Source organism: Aquila chrysaetos, chromosome 2 (genome assembly GCF_900496995.4).
Source record: "Aquila chrysaetos chrysaetos chromosome 2, bAquChr1.4, whole genome shotgun sequence".
Taxonomy (NCBI): Eukaryota; Metazoa; Chordata; class Aves; order Accipitriformes; family Accipitridae; genus Aquila; species Aquila chrysaetos.
The window spans coordinates 29,974,501-30,000,553 of NC_044005.1; the positions used below are offsets into that span (position 1 = coordinate 29,974,501).

At 45.9% G+C, this 26,053-nt stretch overlaps 1 protein-coding gene across 1 annotated transcript in view; it reads left to right on the forward strand.

Annotated features, from left to right (window-relative positions):
- The first annotated feature begins 233 nt into the window (after positions 1 to 233).
- The window catches only part of EGLN3 (egl-9 family hypoxia inducible factor 3), a 30,252-nt gene continuing 4,432 nt past the window's right edge, over positions 234 to 26,053 (forward strand). Inside the window, exons 1-4 of the mRNA XM_029999460.2 lie at positions 234 to 960; positions 22,388 to 22,507; positions 24,413 to 24,549; positions 25,270 to 25,343. Coding sequence (XP_029855320.1) covers positions 604 to 960; positions 22,388 to 22,507; positions 24,413 to 24,549; positions 25,270 to 25,343 — 688 coding nt within the window. The 5' untranslated portion in view covers positions 234 to 603. The remainder of the gene's footprint in view (positions 961 to 22,387; positions 22,508 to 24,412; positions 24,550 to 25,269; positions 25,344 to 26,053) is intronic.

Sequence of the window (26,053 nt, forward strand, 5' to 3'; positions counted from 1 at the left end):
TTCCTCAATGGCGCTGGCCACGCCCACTCCCCGGGAAGGCGGGGCTGGCGGGACCGTCGGCCACGCCCTCCGCGCGCACGTGTGGAAGCCTCCGCCGCTCGTTCCCCGAGGGCTGGCCACGCCCCGCCACAGCCCATTGGCTGCCTGGGCCGTCGCGGGCGGGAAGTGGGCGGGGCGAGCCGCGCCGCGCCGTGCCGGGCGGGCTCCACCCACGTGCGGCGGCGCCGCGCGAACGGGCGCTGGGGCGAGCACACATCCCGCACGTAGCCGGCGTATTAATCAGCGCGGGGCCATCTGCCGCCTCGGTCCATAAATCGGGCGGGGGCTGCCGGGCGCCGTTCCCTCACGGCCTCGGGGCGCGGGGGCTGGTCCCGCACGCCGCTCGGGCGGCAGCAGCAGCAGCGCGGGGCTCCGGCCGCACCGCCGCCCCCGCAGCGCCGGGCCGCGGAGCGCAGTCCAGCCCGCCGCGGCGAAAGTTTCGCCTGGCCCCGCGCCGCGGCGGAGCCCCTGCCGGGGTCGGCCTGGAGCCGGCGGCGGCCCGGCGGGCATCGCCTCTCGACGCGGGCGCCGGCAGGTCAGCGGCGCGCCCGTCCCCGCCGCGCCATGCCGCTGGGGCACATCATGAGGCTCGACCTGGAGAGAATCGCCCTGGAGTACGTCGTGCCCTGCTTGCACGACATCGGCTTCTGCTACCTGGACAACTTCCTGGGGGAGGTGGTGGGGGACTGCGTGCTAGAGCGGGTGAAGCGGATGCACCGCGACGGGGAGCTGGCCGACGGGCAGCTGGCCGGCCCCAGCCGCGGCGTCGCCAAGCGGCACCTCCGCGGCGACCAGATCAAGTGGATCGGGGGCACGGAGGAGGGCTGCGAGGCCATCAACTTCCTCCTCACGCTGATAGACCGGCTGGTGATGTACTGCGGGAGCCGGCTCGGCAAGTACTACGTGAAGGAGCGATCCAAGGTAAGGGGCCGCGGGGCACCGGCCCCGGCCCCCGGCCGGCCCGGCCCGCTTCGCAGCTGCCGGTGGCACCTGGCGGAAAGTTTCCCCCGGCTCCCCCCTCCCCCGCCGCGCCCCCTCCGTGTCGCGTCCGCGGGTGTCCGTGGCTCGGGCAGCCCCGCTCCGGCTGGCGGAGGCGCCGAGCGCTGCCCAGGGCACGCCCGCGGCGGGCAGCCGCTCTCCAGCCCTTGCCGGCGGCGGCCGGCCGCGGAGGTCTTGCTGGAAACGCGGCGGCGGCAGCGGGGCTGCCCGCTGCGGGTCCCTCGCCCCGCCGGTGCCGGCGGCGCTGCCCCACGCTGGGTCTTCGCCGGGCTCCTCGGTCGCCGGAGCCCGGCCGGGCCCTTGACTGTAGCCCCGTGTGCCACCGGGAATCTCCTGGCAGCCGTCCCGGGGGCTGCAGGCGGCACCCCGCTTCCCGGAGGTGGGGCGGGGGAGAGCGCGGACGGCCAACGCGGGGCGTACCCCGCCGACAAAGTCGAGCCTTGGCCGTGACTCTCCTTCGGAGGATTGTTTCAGGTGGAGGGAGCAGCTCCCTACCCCCGCCTTGTGCGCGTACGGGGCTCGGATCCCATTATTCGGTTGTTTGCGCCCATGTGATAGTGTTATCCAAAGTAGTTTCGATGGCCCAACTCGTGCCAGCGTCCTACAGCTGAAGAGGTTATCGTTACTGCATTGGGTATGTGGCACAAAATACGGGATGCTCAGTTTGAGCACAGCAACCTTTTTTTCTTTTAAGAGGAGAGTTGTTTTTTCTAGGCTTTCTTTCTCAGAAACGGGGAGGACACTTGTAGTTTTCTTTCCCAACGAAGTTTATTTGCACTTGCAATGTCATTACTTCAGTTCGGGATAACTTGGCTTTTCTTTCCTTGTCTGCTTTGCTGTGGCAAAGTGGACTGGCTTGAAACTAAGTTTGCTTCATTGTCCCGAATGCTGGAAACGTCCCCATTTCTTTACTTCTGAAATATACTTGAATTCTACAATACATAGAACATTTTTGAAACATCCACTTTTAGAGATATGCCAGAAATAGAAACGATGAAACTCTTAGAAAATTACAAAAGTGAAAAGTTAGGCATTTCTTTTGGTCCTAACTTGGCACTGAACTAAGGGGATGTGTGAGTGGTACTGAGATTTTTATTTTTTTTTATTTTTCTTCCCAGAAAACAAAGAAAACTGTATGGTGATGTTTACCAGTTGCTTGGGAATACCTTAAAACCTATGCAGGCACCCCCCTGCACCTTTCCACACAGTGGTAGGAATAATAAAAGGTTGAAACATTGCTCCTGTGCTTACCTCCACTGGACTACTGATCAATTCAGTTAAAGCTTGGGTAGATTTGGCTTAATGTGAGGAGACTGGATTTCACTTATTCCTGGTGGGAGCCAGGTGTTAGGAGGTATAAATAACCATTCTGCTTTGGTGTGCCTTTGAGGTCATCCTAGTTCTTTCTCTGGGTGCCTTCTGTTTGCCTGATTACTGCTGAAAGTGCATTGCTGCATTGCATTGGCTACCTGGCAGGGGAGGGGTGGAACAGGGACTTACTTTAAAGTTGGGCTGGAGTGAAAGGAGGTTGTCCAGCATTTTTACAAGGTATTTGGAGAAAGAGTCAACTGGATGTGTGAAGGCTGTTGGCACTTGCTGGGGAGAAGGGTCTTTTGGGGAGTGACCTTGGGTTGTAGAGATTTTTTTTAAAACTGAGTTGTGGTGTTCTTGCAGTCATTTTTGTACAAATAGTCATAACAGACAGGACGGAACTTGTTTTATAAGTAGATACCAAGCAACTTGCTATAAAGACAGACTTTTGGCCCTTGCGCTTTAGCATGGAAGATGTCAGACTGGAAACAGCACATGGAAGTGCTACACGACAGTCCAGGACTGAAAGGGACTCAGTATTGTTTGTAAAACTAAATGCAGAGGAATTTCCATGAGAAATTAATAGTAACCAATCCCCTTATTATAGTAAGTACCATGGATACGTATGGCCCTGGAATAGCAGCTGCCATCTGTAAGTGAGATGTGGGACGCCTTCAGCAGGAAGATTATTCTTGTGACTAACCAACTGACTACTACAGTGCATGCAGGTTCCCACGTCACCTATAGACCTTTCCTTTCCACCATTAAACGTGCCCATTTTGCTTATCTTCTGAAGTCTTGTGAATGCATACACAAAAATCCCAAATATAAATTCAGTTTATTTTTAACTGCTAGATTATACACATAAATAGATGCCCAGAAACTTGCATGGCTTAACATTTGGAGGGATGTGGGGTGTTTCTGAGCAACTGGACCAGAACTTCTTAGCTGGACGTGTGCTATTATAATTTATTGTTTTGGGATATAGGTATTAGATGGAGCTAAGGGTCCAGAGCAATTTATTTAAAGTGTAAGCCTTTGGCTACATGGTAACTCCTCTTGTCATGGAAATGAATCTATGTGGTATCAGCCTCATCATTATTTAGAGGTTTATGCTTTTAAACCAATAGTATGACTTTAATCTTCAGCCTAAGTGTTGGAAAAGGGGGAGAGGTTTGCTTAGTAAATGAACTTCCATCAGCTTACTGTCTGCTTAGTGTGATGTGCTTCATGTTGTTTTTGTAGCTACACAAACATAGGAAGACAAGAAGGACTTTTGTCCAATAAAGGAAGCTTTCCTCATACCTACATGAGAGAAATGAGTCAGTTAGGATTTTGCTGTTTCCAAATGAATTTCAACAGCATTACAAGAAAGTTAAGATTGCATCAAAGAGAATGGACAGAAGTAAAACTTTACAAGGGTGCTGGATACTTTTAAGAGCTGTTGGTTGACATTTGAGGGCTGATAATGGAATGTAACCTTTCATCTTTGCAGACCAGTGATCCAAATCTATCTTTGGAGTAAGTCACATTTTAAAATATTAGCTGACATGGTTAAATGATCAAAATAACCAGGTAACATTCTTCTAAAGGACTCTTCTGTTGACTGACCCAGTGCACCGCTTGTTGGCTTCTGCATTCTCCTCAACTAGAGTTGCCATTTTCTAGTAAAATAATACAATGGTTCCCCTTTTCTAGCAGATAAATGGCTAACAATATCACTGGGGCATCATTGACCCAAGTTCAGTCTTCTCCTCAGAGTGAGAATATTCACATCCTTATACAGAAGGACACTCTGGCCTGAGGGCAGAGGTCACTCTGATTTTGAGGACCTGTCTCCACTCTGCTGGAGCTTTGATGCTTGGTGGAGAAAAGCTGGTGGATGGTTGGGGCCAGGCAGCAAAGCTGCAGCTTGGTCTGTGAGGCCAGTCACCTGGAGTGCCCTCGGGTCAGGTGGTGCTCTGGGGATGGTGGGTGAAAAGGTGATGGGCTGTGGCTTCTGACTCCTCACGCCCTGAAGTCCCTTCCTGGGGTTAATTGGCATTTGTGGGGGCTTGAGGGGGTGCCCTGTAGAAAAATCCCTGTCTTATAAATAAATAATTAAAAGCAACAACATTAAAAAAAAAAAAAGGCAGAAAAATATTCGAGAAGAGAAGCCATTTGAGAAATTTCTGCTTCAAGACATGAGAAATTTTTTTTTTTTTTTTTTTTAAATTTGGAAGCTGCAGATGTGCCAGGTGCTGTGGAGTTTAGGATATCCATCCCTTTGGCAGCCTCAGATGCTGCAGAGCCTGGGGAGCCCTGAGCCCTGGAAGTCCCTCCTGCAGGGAGGCAGAGGAGGAGGGCTGGCAGGAACCGGGTCTGCTGGCTGGTCTGCGGAAATGTAAAAGCCGTGTTCGTGGCGGGATTGCAGGGTAGCTCATCTGCTGTTGGGAGGCTGTGGCTATTCCCCCTTTCACATTTTGTCTCTGCTGGGGAAGGGCAGCTCTCCCCATGGTCAGGCAGGATCCCAGAGTGATGCCATCAGCGCCTGCTGCCCTGGGCCACCTTGGCTGAGTCAGCGCTTGATGTGCTGCCAGCCAGCTGCATTGGTCCTCACGGGCAGGGGGTGGAAGGTACTTTGAATCGGCATGTGTGCGCTCTGTGCGGACTCTGCACGCTGGTCCTGACAGCGGTGTGTCCTGCTGTGAGTCACTAGTACCCTCTTGGGTGCCTTCATGGGTTGAAATCCATGTCAGGGCTGCCTTTGGGGACCCTGAGCTCACCTTGCGCCTGCAGTGAGCCCCACTGGTTAGAAAATAAGGCAAGAAGTCATAATCCTAAGAGCTGACCTGTGCTGAAGGAAGCCCATGACTGATGTTTTTAGCTCGGAACCCAACTGCTCCCATTCAGTGTCAAGTATATGGCCTGAAGTTAAAAAAATGTGTTTTCAATATGAGATTAGTTTATTTAGAAGTCCCTGTGGGATGTGAACCCTCTTGAAAACTTACTTCAAAATCTCTCTGTGGGCCTTTCACTTTTTTAATGGGATGTTTTCTGCATCCTCTGCTTGTAGCCACAACACCTCCCTGCTCAACCCATCCTGGTGGGCCCCCTCTGACTGTCACAGGAGAAGCAGGTCTTCTGTGGTGGCCCTTCATGGCTAACAAGTGTTTGCTGAAAACCAGAGCGGGTCCTTCTGCCTACCACATGATGGGGTGTTCTTAGCTAGGTTTTGAAACATGGTCTCTCCAGCAAGTTTCTCCCAAGATTTCTGTTCCTGAAGATTGAAGACATGCATGAAATGTCAGAGGCTTGGGTTGAGTGGTCTTCCCAAGTCTCTCATAACTCGGGTAATGAGGTGAGATATTTTTACACTTATGTATGAAGAAAGTTCTGTTCTATAGCATTCAAATTCTGTCTCTTGCAATTAAAACAGAGTGGAATGCTGCATTTTCTGATTTGAGGTGTGCATGTAAGGAGCAGGATAGCAGAAAACTGGCTATAGAGCTGAAGAGCAATACTGCCTATAGAAATATACTGTTTTTTTCTATGTTACAAAGGATTTTTGATACTTGTGTAGCAGCATGCCTTGCAATTAGTTTACAATGGGAGGTCTGATGAATACCACCATCCAGAAGAAATATGCATAATTTCTCTCTCTTCTAATCAAATGCACATGTTCTGGCATAATGGGTGAGTTCAAATCTGTTCTTCTGGCCGGCTGCCGGCAGAGTCCAGAGCCACTGGAACTGTAAATACAACAGACAAGTCGTTTTATGATATCAGACTGAGGAATTCAGCATTGGCACAGATCCTAGAGTGGTTGCTTTGGCTCGGTGTCAAAGCTGATGTTTATATCTGTGTTTGTCAAGCAAGATTAGTTAGCCTGGTTAATTATACACAGGAATGTATAATTTTTACTTGACAATCAGAGCATTAAATGAGTATAAACCTGGGCATATTAGCTCTTGTTTTTGTTCTTCATCAAATTATTCTCAATGACTTTTTGAAACTTTCAAGACACTTCTTCTCTAAAAGAGGCACTCAGAATCTTTCAGATTGCTTCTTCACTCAGCAGGGACAGGGTATTGGAGAAACGGGTCAATATTTTACGGAGAGCGATGCATGTATCTGTAAGTGGGTTCAGAAGCATGGGTGGTCTCTACGGAATGGTGTTTGAGCTCATACTTGGGTGTTGAAGTTACAAGCAGCTTGAATTTGGTACCTGTTATGTATCATGACTCTTAAGAACCTGACTGTAGTGCACTGGTAGACTTATTCCATGGTAGGCAGTGGAAAAAAGGTGCCATCTTCAGTGTGCATTACACCAGAGCCTTTGGCAGTCAGGTGGCTGCTATTGGTCCTCCTTATCCTCTCGTGCAGAAGTCTGTAACCACCCAGCAACCTTTCTTACACTGTGTTAGGAGCCTGTCCATGTGCTTTACAGTCATAGTCGCAGAGGGAGGCAGAAGGTGGCTAATCTTGTAAGAGAAGGGACGTAAGTCTGAGCTCTCAGGCAATGTAGAGAGCAGAGTGGTCTGTTTATCCTGAGTTTGTGCATGTGTTTACGGCATCAGGGCAGATTACTTGTCTTTTTTTATATTGTCTGTAGTTTTGCAGCCAAGCAGTGCTTAATGAGTCTTATTAGACTCTGGAGTTACACAATGATGGCAAAGGAGTGAAGTTTTCCACAATCTGTCCCATACTGGTAGTGCATTTTTCTCAGTACCTGCTTATCCATTGCCATGACTGCTCTGGTACCAGCTCTTCCCGGCACCACTGTGTCAGCTCTTAAAGCCAGTGGCTTGCAGTGGTAGCCCTGCTGGTGTGCCTGCCTATATCCCTATTACTTGCAAGCCCTAAGTAAATATGTGCCTCTCAGTTTGTTTTTGTGTGAGGGCTCACTGCTCATTAAATGTCAGGGTAAACCTTCCACACCTGTGTGGGGAGGGACACTGTAATACAGGTGGCATTAATGCCTCTGGGTAAGGGGAGTGTTTGTCCTTTGGACTGGGGGGGAGGGTGTGTGTATACAGCATTGCGAGGCACAGTATCCTTGGGAGAGCCGCCGGGGAAAATGGCAAGATTCAGAGTTCAGTGCCCCCTCCCGCTGAGCTTGCATTTTGGGAGGGAGAGGAGCTGGTCCTTGCTATTAATATTTGTACACAGCCTTTTCCCAAGGTAATTATTAATGAATAATTCAGTTCATTACAGCTCACTGCTAATAACAGTATATGTTTAAATGGACATGCATTGATGCTCATAACACTGATGCAGAGCAGCATGTACACGATAAAAGTGAACTTGTTTCTTTGCATTAAGGATTCCAGCTGTCTGTGTTAATCCCAGTGTCTTTATTTGATTTCAAAGTAAACTATTCTTTCTTTGACTTCCAAACTTAACTGGATGGTGGCTCAATGTAATATAGCCTTACCTTGCATGTTGCTTCCTGAGCAATTTGCTTGATCTAGTACTCGGAAGCATCTTCTCTTCTTTCTCCTATGTTGCACAGATATTTTTTTTGGATTTTTTTTTTTTTTTTTCCTGGGGTGGTGGTGGTGGGGATGTTCAACAGTATCTGTACTCCCTCAGCAATTCCTTTCCGTATGTGGAAGGGGTGGTATAGAGGGAGAAGATAAAACCACAATGACCCAGACATGAATGCATTTTTAATCGGGTGAAATCTTGATGTTTGCAGAACAGACTTGACACACTTGGAAGAGATCAATACTTTTATCAAATGTTTCACGAGGACTCATACAAAGTCAAAATACTTTTTTTTTTTTTTTGGGGGGGGGTATTAACTTTTTAAAAAGTTTTCTTCTGCTCCTGTTTCAGTTGGATTCCCTTTTCCCATTGTGTAATAGGTCAGGGGCAAGTGGTCCTTTGGCACCAGCAGGCCACACAGCGCTCATCCATCTTGCAGTGGATGGCTTGTGAGAATGAGGAGGTCAGGAAGGGAAGCCTGTGAATAAGTGTTGCTGGTTTTAGATTTATGGAGGAGGATGTGTGCTTACCAACTCAAGGGAATTTGAAGCCCTGGGCTGGATTTATCATGACTGTAATCCTTCTGTCACAAAGCTGAAGGCTGAAACAACGTTGTTAGAAAGCTGCCAGCAACACAAGACTCCCTAAGCTTCTGTGAAAAGGTTTTATTGGATTAGTAAAGGAGCTCTCGGGTAGAGGTGTTTTGGGAACTACTTCTGGTACCTGTGCCTAGGGCAGCTGATGGCCTCTGTGGTGAGCTCCAGGGTGAATAACTGATGCATTGGCACAGAACGTGGTGGGGAGGCTTGACAAAAGATTTTGATTGATGCATAACATTACATAGCAATTTGTTTTAGACCTTTTATTGCTTTGAAAAGACATGACAGGGAGTTGGTCAGAAAACCAAGAAGGTCTCTAGCTGTTCAGGCAGTGAGGTGGAGGAAGAAAACAGATGATGGAAGCTCATGCCAAGTAGACTATCTATCTCCAACTGTTTAAACTATTCACAGGCATGTCATCCCGTCAGCACACACCACTCCTGACCGTTCCTGCAAGTGATTTGGAGAGCTGTAAGCCCCATTTCCCCTCCATCACTCACTCACACATATGCATCTACTATCTCTCAGTGACAGAAAGGAGCTTTTCCCTACAGTCATTTTTCTCTTGTCATTATGTTTTGATAAGATTAGTAGACAAAGAAACTTCGTGCCACCATGCAAAGCACTTAATAGAAAGGAGTTGATTAAACAAGCTACTTGTTGCTCTGATTTTTCACAAATAAAGTAGTGCAAGAGATTTTGCTGACCATACTGATTCCATGGAGGCTTACTAAATGTTCATGCCACCAGCCACCCAATTTAAAATGAATAGTATAAATTGCAGGAGTACAGCATAGCACACCATCTGCACAGACTGGAAACTGTTTGTCCAAAGCTTTGTCAGCTGGAAATGGCAGGATAGCCATGCCTTTTGCCAAACATCAGGCAATTGCATCCTACTTTGTAGCAAAAAGATAACCATTTTGAGTCTCCTGTATATCTAGATCATATGAATCCTTTGGTCACAATAGACTCTCTTCTGTGCTTTCTTTTTGGACCTGAAAATCCAAGCAAGAAATATGTTTGCATTTTTCTTGTCTGTAAGTCATAATAATAATTAATCATTGCTTATGTCATCTTGCACTGTAATTTTTTTGTACAAATTGATAAGGCAAATGTTTTTAAAGTTTTGGCCCCAGTTCAGCAATTCACTTAAGTACTTTTTTTTTTAAAGGATCTTTCAGATCGATTGGACTGAAACACATCCTTTGGTGCTTGGCTTAGACTATGCTAGAATATGGTTAGAAAACTTTAGGAAAAGTTGCAGTGGTTCTTGTGCTGTCCCTGGTCCTTGTCTACACTTTGTCTTAGATTGGAAATATGGCCCACCCTTTATGTGGTGTCTTGGGAGGGAGCAAGGAGCCTTACTTGATGGAAGTTATAGATAGCACTTAATCTGACCTTTGCAATTGACTGTCTTGAGGGAAACCTGTCTTATACCATTAACAGTAGCAGTTATTCCAGTAATGCATACAGGGAGATAGGTGCTAGTCGGTGCAAGCTGGGGAGTGCCACCCTGAATGGGAAAAGCCTGGGGTGGGAGCCACCATTGGACAGCAGGCTCTGAGGCAGTGGATGCCGGCATGGAGGCTCCTGACTGCCCTGAGGCTCCAGGGAGTGACAAAAATCTCTTGCACACAGCCCCTCACTGGACCATGTGGGTGGGGGAAAAAAAAAGCAGAACCAGGGGAATTTGGGAGAGCAGATATTTAAAAAAAAAAAAAAAAAAAAAAAAAGAGGGAGGGGGGAAGTGTCAATTAGTCCTCAACTTTCCTGTTCCTAGGTTGTTAACAGTCTTAGGGTGTTGTGCTTGCTGCTGAAGACTATGTATAACTGCACCTTCCCCTTCTGATTTCCCATAGGGAATCTGGTAGAAGTGGTTTGAGAAGTAGAAAAAGGAGAAGCTTCACTGTAAATGCTGTAGCATGTCCTGCTGTTAAGGCATATAAACCATGGCATATGACTAGATGTGCACAAACAGAACAGAGTCCCCCGGGATGTATCGATAACTCTGTTCTTTACAGTATTCACCAATGTTTCCGCTTCCCTAAATTAACTTGTCTTCTGTCTTTCGTTGTCTGTGGAGCATGTGCGTGGTGTCTCTGAAGCAGGCCAACAGGAAGGGTCACTGCCTGGTTAACTGTTTTACAGACTTCCTTTTTACAGAGGAGCAGTGAGAGGATTTGCGAATGCCGGTCCCCATTGGCAAATTTATTATAATTCAACATTTGATGTTGGTCAAAAGCTGAAGTGTCAAAGTTGTGCATTTTACCGTTATATTTCTCAGTGCATAACTTGATGTCTAACCAGTGGCCTGAAGGCTCAGTGCCAGTCTGACACTCACAGTGATAATTTCTTGGCAAGGATGAAAATGTAGTTGACTTGTTTTCTGTTTGTTTGATACACTTAGATAAGATGTCTGCAATTGAAACAAATACAATTTTTTTTCTTTCTTGGTTTACTTTTGTCTTTTACTGGCACTTGGTTCAAAGCCTGTTTTACCGCTTGCCATCCGTAGAAGCTATTGCTGCTAATTATGAGCTGTATTAGTACAGTGTCTTGGCTGCAGTTAGGAAAGGCACCGGTTGTGCCAATGGTGACCTACTTCACCCCCACACCTAAATATGCATATATGCCCCTATAGCTCTGACTTGCCACCGCAGGTCTGCCCTGCCTTCCCCCTCTGTGTTTCCCACCACAGAGAAGCCCTTGTGCTCCACACCTCTAGCAAAGCCAGCTGCAGCCCCTCACCAAGGGGTTTCTTACCCCCACTCCTACCACAGCCTGTCACGCCTGTGCAGCCGCCATCTCAACTCCATCCCAGGGAACAGAAGAGACGGGGATGAGGGCTGCTTCCCCTGGCTGCCCAACCAGCTGGCATCCTGGGAGAGCAGCACCCGTCCAATCTCCAGCTTGGCTCACCCCCAGCCGCCCCTGCGGTGGCTCCGAGGACATGCTGCTCTGGCTGCCAGAGAGGAAAGGTTTTGGAGAGGAAGAGGAAAAAGGAGGGAACAGAGCCAGAAAGACCACTCCAGGCTTTCTGCATCCTCAGGAAACATCCTGAACCCACACCAGAGACACCACCTCCCTGCTCAACTGTTGCTGTGCTTCCTGCAAAAACTACCTTAAATGCCGAAGAACATTATTACTTTAAGGCCCAGTCCTGAACTGGGTCTCGAGAAACCTCCCAAGGGCCCTTGCTTCAGTGAGTTGCGGTGGGAATAGCTTGGTAAGGCTCCAGAGGGGACTGCAGCGAAGCGGGGCAGCAGATGCCAGCGGGGCGGAGGGGAGGCTGGGGAGGGAACCCGTCCGGCATGGCTGTGTCCCCGTGCAGGGCCACTGTCCCAGCCGGCGGGGTCGAAGCCCGTGGCAGCGGCCGCAACGCAGCCAGCCTGTAGGGTCGGTCTCTTCTGTCAGGTGGTGGCAGCAGAAATCCGTGGGAGAGGCTTGACCCGTGGGAAAAGTGGGAATTCAGCAGTTCAAATCCGCATTCAAATCTGGAGTCTGATGTTGCCCCGCAGCTGGGTTTAGGACCAGGCTTCCTTGCCTATGAGTTGAGAGCTTTTGTGAATAGCTTTAGGATGTGCAAATGTAAGGCTGCGTGAATGTAAGGCTGGAGCTCAATTCGTTGTGTGTGTGCATGTCTGCGTTCATGCATGCTTTCTTTGTTCAGAGTTGCCTAGTTTCTGTCTACACAAATCTTACTGGTGCAAGTACCAGCTGTGTAGGTGGTGGGGAGGGCAGGCACTACAACCCTTAGAAGGATTTTGGTTTTTTCAACCAATACATTTTATTGCCTAACCTTAGAACAGGTGTATATTTATATTATTACAAAATTGCCTTGAATCTCAATAGCTTGTTTCCCTTCCTCTGTGGAAAGATGCTGTGTCACTGTATACACATTCATCCCCTTTAATTGCACCCACACTAGAGAGATTGCGCTGTTGTAATGTACATGTGTAGTCAGAGCAGTACAACTTTATGTGCAGGCAAAGCCTTAGAGGTAAAGACTACACATGTTGTTTTAGCATAGAAGAAATTATTTCTCATGGTAATTTATTATAGGTAATTTTAATGAGTTTTATCCATAAATATTCATTTCCACAAAATCCTCTGCAGGAATAACCTTGCCTGTTAGCTAGGCAAGGTCCTCTGAAAAGGTGGTGGAGGAGCAAAAGACAGATGGGGGGTGAGTGAGATGGCTTCCTTCTGAAGTTAACATAGGAGATAACTGGTCTCATCAATTAGCCTTAATCTGGTGCCACTGCTGTGATAACAAACACTTGAGAACCGTTCATCTCTCTGTTTATGTAGCACAGGAATGTCTTAGCAGCCTCAGAAGCCCAGACGGCTCTGACGGTTTTGGGAGGACCCTTGAGGCATATTCGGGGTACCTGCCAAGTGTGACGGTGCTAGTCTGAACCCTGCCTTCCTCTCTGGCAGCAGAGAGGGACTTTCACTGAGCCAAAGGGGACAAAGAAAAACATCTCCCAGGTGGGGTGCTGCCTCAGGAGCGTGCGAGGCCGCCAGAGGTGTCCCGGCCGGTGGCCCCGCAGCGGGACCATGTCTGCAGCTGCGGCCTCCCCGTCCCGTCCGGCTGGGACCCCTGCTTCGAGGCGGTGGCGGGTCACCTCCTCTGCCTGCGGGCACCCAGGGCCGCTCCTGGGAGCCTCCGAAGCAAAACGCTCATGGGAAGCCTTAGGGGTGCTGTGTACCGTGGGTGAGCTGACAAAAGTCTTGTGGGCAGCATTGCTCGCTCGCCCCGGGCCCACAGGCTAAAAATAAATGAATAAAAGTAAAAAAGGGATGTTGGCCAGCTCGGGCAGCTCTGACACCAGCAAAACACAGATTGCCTGTGTTGTGCCTGTCTTCCCTGACCATTATTAACGCACCCACGAGAGCATCGAAAAACGTAGAGTTCTTTAAATGTTGCAGGAAAAAAAAAAAAGCCGTGTAATCCTCTGGGTGATTAGTAGCAGAACCGAAAAGGTCTTAAGTGCTGACAAAGAATGAAAGGCTGGAATATTTAAGGAACTATGAACTTATCTTTCTACCACACAAATGAGGATATTCCGCGGAGGATGTCTGTGCTGGTTACCGTGCCTTTACTCCCCGCTGAGAACCTGAACATACAGGGAGGGTCCTTACAGATCTCCTTAATGAGCCTGCACTTACTTATGAATTTGCTTTCCTGCGGGGGTGGCGCTTGTCACCGTGTCCCCCGGGACTCATTACAGGGGATGCTTTCTCTATCTGCATTGATTGCTTGGGATGCTTTCTCGCTAGTGCAGCTCGTCCAGGTTTGGCTCTTGGGGGAGAGGAGGGGACTGAAAGAGTTTTCTGGGTGATGAAAGAGGGCTTCAAGAACAGGCAAAAATAATCCTAAAATTTAATTAAACAGAGTATTTTTTTTGAAGTGTGGGAAATAAGCCTGTGTGTGCAGCAGGAGGGGGAGGGAGACCAGTAAGAACCAGAACAGAGAAGCGCCTTGAGCGTCTGCGTGCTGCAAGCGTGGGTTTCCCCCTCTTCCCTCCACAGCGTCTGTGAAGTGTACTCTGGAGTAAAGTTTGCGTTTGATCCCCGATCGCCTCACGCTCCGCACGTAGCCCTGTCGTTAAGCCATCATCTCACTGGCCTGAAGCCAGGGCTCAGCAGCGCAGGGGCGGGAGGTCTTTCTAAACTGAAACAGCCTTTATTGATACATTGATGCACTGCGCATGTTTACAGCTGCTAATTGGAGACTTCATCTGAATATCCTCGACTCAACTAATTTACTGGCAATAGCCTTTTAAATTTCAGGTCCTGCCGTGACGGTATGCCTGCTCTTCACAGCACGCTGATCTCTTCTGAAACTGTATTGTCTCTGTGTGCATGCAAGGCACAACGTCTGAGTCACGTTGCAGCCTAAAATGTAGCTTTAGGTCAGAGGAGGATGTAAAATAAAAATCTTACCTGATTTTACCATTGCAGAAGATGAGAGAAGCACTGGGGAACAGGAGGAAAGTGTTAATTGACATATGCGCAGAAATATGTGGATTAATTGAACGTACAAGGAAGGAGGTTAATCCTTTTAGTTATTAGAAGAGACAAAGATGCTCACTGCAAGGGCAGTTGTGATCCTATAGCAATTTTGGATTTGCTTCCTTAAATTTCAGTATTCTATTTTCTCCTGGCCATGCCCAGAGGCTGAGCACAGAATTTGGGTGGTGGTCTGAAAGCAAGAGGTGTTATTTTACTTGGCTTTTAAAAAAAAAAAAAAAAAAAAGCAATGTAGACCATATATAGAGGAAGATGAATGCCCGGGACTCTTTTGCTCAGGAAACCACAAGTCAGATTTCTCTCCTCAGAAGCCTGGAGAACTTCTCCCTTGGTCGGGTCCTTTCACAGTTTCCTGAATTGCCTCTTCACTTTAGGATCTCGGGAAGTATCCAGCGACGGGGACAGCTCAACAAAACTCACCACTGTCTCCAAAGCTTGGTTTGCAAATGCTCCCTATTCTCTTGGCAGTTGCAGACAGCCACTGCTGACATGAGGCATAGCTGTTCCATGCCTTCCCACTTCACAGCGGCACTGCCCTGGCAGCCAGCTTGAACTTGAAGGGCATCCAAATTTATCTCTAAGTGGGTGTTCTACTAAGAAAAGAAATAAAAAATAGTTGCAAGCTGAAGCTGTCCTTCACGTTAATAGGACTCTTCAGGCCATGAAGAACTAAATTTTGTTGCCAATCATTAGAAAAGCTTCCCAAGCCCCATCACAGATTCATTTAATAGGGAGCTCATTTTTAAAGCAGCATCAATCTGTGATCTAGCTTCCTTACAGACAGATTCCATAAGATTTGAAAGCTTATTAAGGGCTCCTTAAGCTACCACTGGATAACATGCCAGTCATCAACAGCTGTGAGGCATGGAGATAATCCATGACTGGAGCTTTCATGGGTAGTTCTTTGTTTCTACCCTTAGTTCTAGAAGAAATTTAATAAGCAGGAACAGTTTTCCATCTTATGGTAATTAGAATAACATCAGGTAATAATAGCCTTTTGTTGGTAAGCAAAGATAAACCAGTATATCTGCATCTTTTTCCTACAGATGAGAGCAGTAGTCTTTCCCACAATTCTCACTCAGGCTGTTCCTCAAAAAATTCTCCAAAATGTGCCCCCAAGCACCTGGAAATAATACCGAAGCTACAATGGTGCATATGAAAGACCAAAGAGAATAAAAAGGGAGAGATGAGGTTTCCAGTTCTTGGAAGATCTGAATCTGATGACCAAGGTCACATACATGCAGGGAGAAGCAAGTACCAGACCACCTGGCTAAAATGCTGTGCATGGAAACAGGATTTTTGTACAGTTATAGGTACTTGCCCAGCAGGAAAGTATTATGTAAAAAAAAAAAAAAAAAAATGGTGCTGATGGGCATCATGAAAACCGCATTGTGCTCCTGAGATGAGAAATTTTGAGAATGAATGCATTTTCACTTGTGTGGCTGCATCTCTGGCCATAGAAATGTCTTCTCCTTTCCTCTAAAATTGTCAGGGTTGCTGATAGAATACAAGAGCAAGGAGCAAAAGTAGCTGTGATCATGTCAATCCGTCCAAGATATAGTGCTCCAGAGATGAGTCACCTACTGGTACAGGGTCCTCCTATCAGTCTTTCATATCTGGTTTGCCATGGCTCGTTTGGCCCTTCAGTAGACACTTGTCACCTGCTTCCAAGGTACCTTTGTTGCGTAGGACTACTTCTGCAAGCTAATGAAGCATTCAGCAAACTGTGCTTGTAGCTGAGTTTGTGGAGTTTGATCTGATTTGTTTGATGAAAGAAGGTAAATGCCCCAGGGTTTTTCGTGTTATTTCTGTTGGCTTTTTTACCTTTTTGATGTCTTCTATATGGCTTCAGTTCAGGCCTTCATAGGAAGATGAAAGTTGGAAGTGAAAAGGTGCAGGTGTCTTGCCCTGCCAAATTCTAGCACTTTCCCCAGTGTTTCTTAATTTCTAAAAATAGGCTCCTTCCTCACATATCTTTTCCCCTCTCTTGCTTCCACCTCTGAGCAAGAAGCTGATCAAAGAGGAGGTGGCTAGGTTTAGCTTTGTAAATCCAACAGCTGTTTGACTGAAGACTGATTATCAAGTTATGGGTGAGGAAATGAGGTGCTGGTTTCTCATGCAATACTGCCACTGAAGCCCATTTCATGTTTTGCATGACTGAAGCCAGCAGGGTTTTGTCCCCCCTTGGAATTGGTGATTCCCTTTCCAACAGGCACAAAGCTGATGTCTCTGATTTTTTGTTATTTTAACATGATTTTCTTCCCTCTGTTCCCTCCCATCTCTACAGAGTATTAAATTAGACCAATTTTCCTAGTTCATGCTTCAGTATAGCAGTTGAGCGTTTTAACTTTCATAATTCAAACAAACAAATATTTAATAAGTTCATGAATATTTTATACTTAACCATTATAAGCTACACGGTAGAAAACACTTGGGTGCAATTGGGTGCAACAAGAAAGTACTTAAGAAACACCCCGTTGTGCCTGTGTGTCAGACAAGCCTCAACTGAGAATCTCTTGTCTTTGATCATGAAATGTCAGACTACTCATGTTCTCTTAATGTAGAGCATGCTGTGTGCCTTTCCCTTTCTGGCTGTACAGACTGTGTGTGTCTACAAACTAAAATCAGGTTGAGTACAATATGCACTCAGACCTAAGTCAATCAGGCGAATCCTGGTAGTCCTCATTTCCTAAAGTCTGGTCAAGTGATTTTTTTGTTTGAGCTCGAGTTCGGGACTGAGAACCACATATTGGACTGAAAGTTGGGAAACTTGGAAGTGTGCAGCCAAAGAAAAATTATTCTGAAAGTGCCAGTGTCTATAGTACCGTTAATTCTTATTAATACCTTGCTTTTCTAGACAACCATCATAGTGATATTGTAGATCAGTATTGCTCTGTGTCTATATAGTACCTTTCATCTAACAGGCTTACCAGTAATTTCTGAATTTAACTATTTGATGTACAAGCTGTATGCAGAGATGAGCTACACTAGGGATCAAAAGCAGCAGCTGTTCAATAATATACAGGACAAATCTGGTACAGAAAATGGAAAAGCATATTGTGGAGTCTTTACCGTAATCTGCAAGAGTGGTTGGTGTTGGCAGGAGAGAGTTACACAGGTCAGAATTTTCTCTGGTGGTTGCAAAGGTCATGTTAGTTCTGAGAGAAAAATATGGGATCAGTATAGGGTTACAATACCACCTATACAGTCTGCACCAGGAGTACACTGGGGCCCTGGCTTAGTGCTAGCAGGCACGGAGAGCATCTCCTTTGACCTGCTGTCATCACTCCTTCCTATTAAGCAGTGTTCATTTCTACTTACAAGTGTCTTCAAGCTGAGGTATTATCTGAAGCATTTTGTTCCAAGTATCAGTCCACTCCAGCACTGCTTATTTTATGAAATGTAGCAGAATGATGCCTCGCAGCATGGTCCTGGCTATCAGCTAAGAGAATTTGTTTTTCTCCTTGCTAGAAGCACTGGGGGACAGGGAAAAATCCTCTCTATGGAACTGTTGTTTTTTATCTGCCTCCAAACTTTGCTGGTGTATTGCAGTTTGACTTGCAGATTTATCTGGCTGACTTAAGTGTAATACTTAAACTGAATGATGAATAACTTATTTCTGCAAGCTTCTGTGCAACGGAGAGTTTACTGATGATTCCTGGCTCCTTAGTAAAGCTGGTAATTACTGCTTGTTTAACTGGTGGTTGATTTGCACCCTCTCGGGAAACCTAACATCTCTGAAAATGACAGTGCAGAAACTGCATTTTTGACGATTTCCTTTTCATTTCCAAGTTTTGTAGGCTTTAATTTATGGCTGTTGACTAGACCACCAGAGCATTGGTCTTCAAACTATGGCGTGTGTGTGTGTGTGTGTGCAACTGCAAAGGCATGCATCTGTATATCAGAGTTTTTAACTCTTCAGCTGTTGTTTAAGACAAACTCATCTATTTTAACTTAAAATAAGGAGGGAGGTGTCTTGCTGAAATTTGCTCTGAGTGCTTACGCTGGGAAGTTAAGCCAACTAACAGCCATTGTAATGGATTCTATTGCCAAAACAAAAAAAAATTTTAGGTACGTTCCTGCTTATTACTGCCTGCTATAGTTAGTTTAGGTTTGGAGTTGGTTAATGAAGGGAGATGCTTCCAAAAACAGTGTGCTTTTCTGGACACAATAGCCAAGATTATAGAAAACATTTTTTACTGACGCCTCACTTGCTTACCTGATAAATGGTTTGATTATTATGATCCAGCCTCTGGCTTTTGTAGCTAGCCTGTGCACTAAACTGGCAAATACCAGTGTTCACCAATTACTCAAATTAAGTCTGGGTCACGCATCTCATCTCCTCTTTCTTGTTTGCTTTGAATGAATCCAAAAGTAGTGCTAACAGCTGGAATCCCTGCTGTGGCCAGCTTGATCTGCTCTGGAGCTGCTCCAGCCGGTGCTCTGATAAAGCTTGATATCATTTCAACAGGCTCTAGGAGGACCAGAATGATTTCCCTTCATTGTTTGAGGTTTCATTCAAATAATCACCATGCCAGGAAAAAGGATATTTCACTTCTGCGTTTCTCCCTTCGCTGCTGCTACTAGAAAACCTTTTTTCTCTTTTCTTAAAATTAAGCTAGAGTGTGGCCAGTGCGTTTGGATTCTGTGGGAATTGTTCTACTTCTTCATCCCCAGGGACTCTGTGCCTTGTGGTTGCAAAAGGTGCACACTGTAAATAAATAAATAATGCATCAGTGTCTTGGAGTCAAAGCACATGTTCTGCTAAGAGAACATATTACGTGGGGGAGGCCAGGGAAAACTCTGGCCTTCTGCCCAGATTTCGGTAGTAAGTAAAGCACCTAAATATCTTTAAGGATCTGGCCTGCAGTTTATTATTCTTCAACAGCTTTTTGATTGTGCCATTAAAAAATAGTACTAATATTGGATTGATTTTTAGGCAGTTCAGTAATCGTGGAGTAATGTCTGCTCTCCAAAGAGAGATTTTGTGTTGTACATTGACTTAAAAACGAGGTATTATCAGTCAACAAAGTTTTATTCCCACCGTGCATCATCCCTCTGGTATGATTAGCAGAGCTGTGCTGAGCCAGGCCTCGTGCTGGCGGTGTAGACGTGCATCCTCTCGGCAGCAGCTGTGCTCCCCCGGCTCTCCTGGCACAGCCCTCCTCTGTCCTCGTCTGCTGGAATCGCTGCCCCCTCTCCTCTGCGCGCTCAGCTCCCAGGGACATGTTCCCCAGCGTACGAGGATCAGGTTTAGCAAAGGGTTACTATTTTAATGGTTCGACCTAATCCAGCTCGCTGTGTGCATGGGATGGGTGAAGGTGCACCCGCGTGAGCTGCTGTGCTAGCAGCTGGGATGGGGGGATGCACGAGGGGGGTTATCCTCGCCAGCGAGGGTACAGCTCCCTCTGACCATTTCTACATTGCAGGTACAGCTGACTTGTGATTTCCACCAGGCTTATGCCCCTAACAAACTTGTTTCCAGTGCTAAGCTATAGGCTGGTCCTTACTGCTGTTATCAGGCAGATAGCGAAATGTTAAGTTTGGCTGCGGAGCCGTTTGTAACAGCGGAATGACAGCAGAGCAGACAGGACCTACGGCAAGGCATCTAGCCAACTGCCAGGTGTGATGGAAGAGGGTTTACTACTTGGAATTAAAGGTACTCACTCTTGTGCAGCATAATCTCCTGACTGCAGGCCACCAGCCCCCAAGCAGCTGGGGCCTGCGGTGTCAGGGTGAGGAGCGGGCTCTGGTGACTTACTGCTGCCTGCTGGTACTGCTCGCTGGCGCTTGTGGGGAGGAAGGAAAGTCAATTCATATAGGACTTGAAATGCAGAGCCGTGTTTTTGCAGCTCTGTGTGTACGCCTGTCCGAACTGGGCAACTCCTGTGAGTAGGTTTCGTTCTTGGTAGCAGAGGGTCGAAGGGATCCACTGTGCTGGCTGGCAGTAACTTCTGTGCCAGTGTTTGTTGGCACAGTAAAATAACCTTTGTGATTAAAGCAGCACGTGCTATGCTCTAGCTGGTCATGTGTCCCATGAGAACATCATGGCTTTAGCATGTGCTTGGAAGCAGAAAACAAGACCTCTGGGGTTCCTAGATAAAAATTTTAATTGCTCTTACTAAAGCCTATACTGTCAGTCTTTAGTGCTATCAACTGTGCTTGGCAGATTATTTGGGGCAGGTCGTGCAAGTGGTGCACAATCACATCTTCATTCTGTGGGACAGGCGTGTATAATACTCTTGTATCCAAAGTTAGGATGTTACGACCTGGATGAATGGAAGAGTAGATGGGTAAAAAACAAATGGGTAAAATGGGTGGATGGTTGAGCTTGGAGGGTGGTGGTTAATCAGTCAGTCGTACTATACCCAGAGGCTGGTAACAAATGGAGCACCACAGGGATCTCTCACGGGACCTGAGCTGTTAACCACTGTTATCAGTAACCCGAAGCAGACGGCAGAGTGCACTCTCGTCAAGTGTGGACATGACTCCAAACTGAGGGGGACTGGTTGATGTACTTGAGGGCAGGGCTGCCACTGAAAGGGAGCCAGATGGGCTGGAGGAACAGGCCAATGGGAACATTACAGAATTCAACAAAGACAAATGCAAAGTCCTGCCCCTGGGAAGGAAAAGTCCCTTCCAGCAGTACAGGCTGGGGGCTGCCAGGCTGGGGAGCAGCTCTGCTCCCCAGGGGAGCGGGTGGTCTTGGTGGGCAGTGAGCTGAACGTGAGCCTGCAGCGTGCCCCTGCACAACGGCATCCAGGGCAATACTCACAGGAGCACAGCCAGTAGACTGGGGAGAGTGATTATTGCCATCTCCTCAGCCCTGGGGAAACCACATCCGGATACTGTGTCCAGTTTTCCAGCCAAACTTATTGCATCATCTCCCATCACTCTTGCTGCTAATACTGGCAAGCAATGAAAGGAGATGTCAGAAGAGCGGGAGCAAGACTTCTATTGCCACATCTTTGGTAAACTCCACAGAAGGTGTCCCAAGTAGTCCAAATAGTGAAGAAGTGACTCTGAGACAAAGATCTGGTAGCCTACCAGCAGTCTCACCTGCTCTTCCCTGCATCCTGCTTAGACCGCTAATGGTGTCAACTCAAGTTGAATACATTTTGGCTGTAAAAAGCCTTTTAAGACCTGTTGACTGCCATGTGGTTTGGAGTAATTCCTGTTAGGCTTATCTCATCACTCAAGGTGAAATTTAAACGAACTGTGAATTAAGTGATTGTATCAGCAAGTCCGGAGATGATCAAAGAGAGAAGTATGCTTCTGAAAGCTGTTGGGTTAGTTCTGTGGCTTAGTCCATGAAAGCAAACATGCACTGCCCTATGCAAACACAGCACAAAGGAGTTTAGATTTTTGCAGACTTTGTTCTGTGAACTTTTACCCACACCTCCTGGGGACCCTCACTTTGTGTTGGACCATAGGGGTGTGTATGACAGGGACTGGAAGATATGAATGGAGGAGGATGGTGGTCGTAAGGCATGGCATCCTGGGATTACTTTCTACTTTCGTTATGACTAGCAAATCAGTTTTGCAATGACTGTTCATCTTTAGAAACCCAAGCAAACTTTAGCTGAAAGTGCCTCAAGGTCGTGTACCTTGTATACAGAACAATAAGCTTGTACCATACATACCAGTGTTGTAGTTTAATTCATTTTTTTTCTCCTACTTTAGTGTATATATTGTGAAATATGAAGGGTATTTATTTCCAGTTTGCAATTTCACACTGGCTGACTCATCCAGTGAAAGAAGCTTGTGCAAAGATACCTTCTGGTAGTGTCTGCTGTAGGTTTTGGATTGATCATCTGAAAAGTACTGAGGCAAACTGGTAGTGGGAGGATGCTTAGCAAAGAAAAACTGAAGGTGGGCATCTTTTAGAATTTTTTTTTTTTTTTTTTTTACAATCTTTATCTTTCATTCAGGCTATGGTTGCTTGCTATCCTGGAAATGGAACTGGGTATGTTCGTCATGTGGACAATCCAAATGGTGACGGGCGCTGCATCACCTGTATTTATTACCTGAATAAGAACTGGGACTCCAAGGTGAGTAAACCATGAGGTTGAGGCAGAACATGAAGGAAAAAATAGTTCAGAAACAGAGCATTGGAGCTGTTGGTTGCTTCTGTGAACTCTGGTGAACTTTTGAACAGCTGGTCTGTTCTTCATCTCTACATTTATTTTCTTGGTGTTTATGGCAACCCTTTGGAAATAAGAATCTGAACTGTTTCCTTATTCTCTCTCCCGTCCCACACACATACTGTTTTGTTGCTCTAGAATAAAGCTTCTAAGTACTGGGCTGCTGGCTCTTGCACTTTGTTTAGAAGAAAGAGCAATGAAGCACTAGAAAGAAAAACATAATCCACTAAAGAATAAGTGCATTCTGGGAGCAGAATAAGATGACAGCCCAAATTTGGGACTTTAGTGTTCTTGATACTGTTACTTCAGCCTAACCTGCAGAAGATCTTCAGGCAGTTGCCTTTGTGGTTTTCTTACTTAATGAGTGATGGGGCTTAGTAAGAGGCATAAGCACATAGCTTGGTTTGTCCTCTCCATCTTTGACTCCACCAGTGGGTCTATTGACAGGGTGGTGCTCTTGTTTCTGCCTGTAATACTATAAGGCAGTAAAGTCAGCCTTGAATTTACCATACCTTTAAGTTAGAAACAAAATAAGAATATGTCAAATTGCAGGATGTCTCTCTACACTTCTGTTGCATAATGTGGCACAAACCATTCACATGGATTATCTATTGAAAATTGCCCAATGTTTTTTTTATCTCTCTAACCTGTCTTGGCCACTTTAGGTGGACACTCTTTAAGCACATGTAAATACTATGAACCCCCAAAAGTGAGTTCAGATTTAGAGACAATGCCACTGAAAAATGCACTGTTGGAGAAAAACGCATTCCTTTACAGAGGGTATGATAGTGAAACATCTCAATGGAATAAAATGAAGGAGGACATGTGGGAGGAAATGCAAATATCCAATTTATTTTGTGCACTGCACTCTTATTCTGATAGTGAGGAAGCACCCAAGTGGACACTAAGCAAGCTAACTGAAATCCAGTACACTGGTAGAGAGGATTATGTGGGTAATGTGATAGTAATTTTATGCAAATGTATGCTGGAGGAGATGCAATATAACTATGCTGGCCTTTGAAAGCAACCTGACCTAATAGTTTTACTGAGGTTTGCATGCTACATGGAGGTACTAAGTCAGGTCAGTGCTGGGCTGACAGCATCTTCCCTGAACCCTGTGGTGCCGTATAAAAGCCTCCAAAGAGCCCTCCAACAGCAGCAGGGAGGAGGTGGAGTTCATCTGCATCTTTTGAAGTTTCTACAGCACATGCAGATCACCAGACTTTTTCTCTGAAACTTGTGGCACATGGAAAGAGAGAAATGATGTGGGAGAGAAAGCAGGCTATGTCATAAATAGGGAAAAGACTGTCTGAGAGATATAATGCATTTATGAGAAGTTTTATTACAAATCCAACAATAGAACAGGCTTCACTCTTCCCAGGATGTAGAAGATGATCAGATGTGGGCTCTGAAATACCATAAGCAGTATCTAGCAATTGCTGGGAGGAGAGTCTGATCTCAGGCTCGTCAGGTGGAGCAGCCTTACCTGCCTTGTGGTATTCACTGGTTCTAGAGATGTGACTGGGAGCTCAGAAGTTTCCCAGTGTTTGTTAGAGGGCCAGTGTTGTCTTTATCTTGGTTCATTTACTTTAGCCAGATGTTTATGCTGAAACATTACAAACTGTTTGGGAAAATCAAGGTGGCCAAGAGATTCAGCGTACAGTTTTCCGGTGTTGTCATATATCTGTCTTGGTTATCATTAGATGTTTATTCCCCATTTGTTGTGTGCTGAGGCAGGAGAAATAAAGTCATTGTTTGCATGAATGTGTGGGTGTTTGTATGTGTAAAAAGCAACCTTTCCTTTTCTTTCAGCTGCATGGTGGAATTCTTCGGATATTCCCGGAAGGAAAGTCCTATGTAGCAGATGTTGAGCCGATTTTTGACCGATTACTTTTTTTTTGGTCAGATCGAAGGAACCCACATGAAGTCCAGCCTTCTTATGCAACCAGGTAAGTAGCATATTTGGTATTGATATTTGGCCAGGAAAAAACAAAGCATCTCTTCTACCAATATTTGTATCTAAAGTTATGGCCATCATGTGTTTGTTTAATACACGTGCAGAAAAAATAGCTAGATTTTGAGTGGGTTTTCTGGTTTCGAGTCACTTGGAATTCTCTCATCAAATGAGGAAAACCAAGCTTGAATGATAAGATTCCTTGTGTGATGGAAAAAAAGCCCTTTTACCATTGACAGGAGAAATCTTCCAAGCCAAGCATAGCTATTTAACTGGGAGATGCTGGGTTATACTTTTGCCCTCATAACACTATAGGTTTTCTTGGGGCTACCATCTGTCAACAGGCTACGAAAAGCTGATGTAACTCAGGGCAACCCCCAAGCTGTCTACAGACATCCCAGAACAGAAAAACATGCAAAGGTCTGGAAGCTACTTTTGCTCTCTGTTACCAGGGGCTGTGCACTCTTTTGTGCCTCCAAGCAGAAATTCTCACCTATATTTCTATCTTACTTGATAAAATACTAAATTTAAATTTAAAATTTAAAATGCTGTCTATATTTGTCTATAAACATGTGCCATTTGCATCCTATTTTTTTATCTACTAATCCAGTTTTGGTTTTTGCTTTCTCTGTGAGCATAAAACACCAGGGCTCTATTTTAATAGCAAAGGTTGAAACAAACACAATATTTTTTTTTTTTTTTTTTTCTTTTATAGATATGCCATGACTGTGTGGTATTTTGATGCCGAAGAAAGAGCAGAAGCCAAAAAAAAGTTCAGGAACTTAACCGGTATGACTCTTTTATAAGTGTTCACCAAAAAGAATTTAATGCATTTTGATATTTCCTAAGTTGGAGACAGACTGGGAATAACTCTGTAGCTAGATGGGTATGACACTCATTTTTAGAAAGCTTTTTCATCTTTAATCACTAGTCAGTTATTTTATGTGAAGTGGAGAAGCTGTGACAGAAGATTCAGACCTGGCCTCAGTATCCCTGATGAATGTGATGGGGGAACATGGGAGAGGCGGTTTCTGATTTCTCTCCCAAATGGCTGCTGAGATTTTGTCCCACGCCAGGTGGCTGCTCCAGTCACTGGGAGTCTCTAAGCAATTCTTTTGTTATTTGGGAAGTATATTTTGTCTCCTCCAAACTTCGTTTAGCATGAACTCACAAGACTTACACAAGCAGTTTCATAATCGTCTTCTCTAAATGTTCTGGCCGAATAGGGCCTGTCTTCTATATTAATGAAGGGCAGTTGGGGCCTGCAGTAATGCAAAAGGGATTTGTCTTTAATTTACAAGTAATTTCTGAGTTGGAATATTCATAATGACCTTGGAATTTATAGATCATGAGTTGGAAAAAAAACTAAGTTTAGAAATATATGTAAGTGCATCTTTTGGCAGGCAGTTACTAGAGTAGCTGTGATCATGGTACACTTCAAGAGATACCTACATTCAACTGGGTCTCACAGATAGCTTAAAGTCAGCCCAGAGACACTT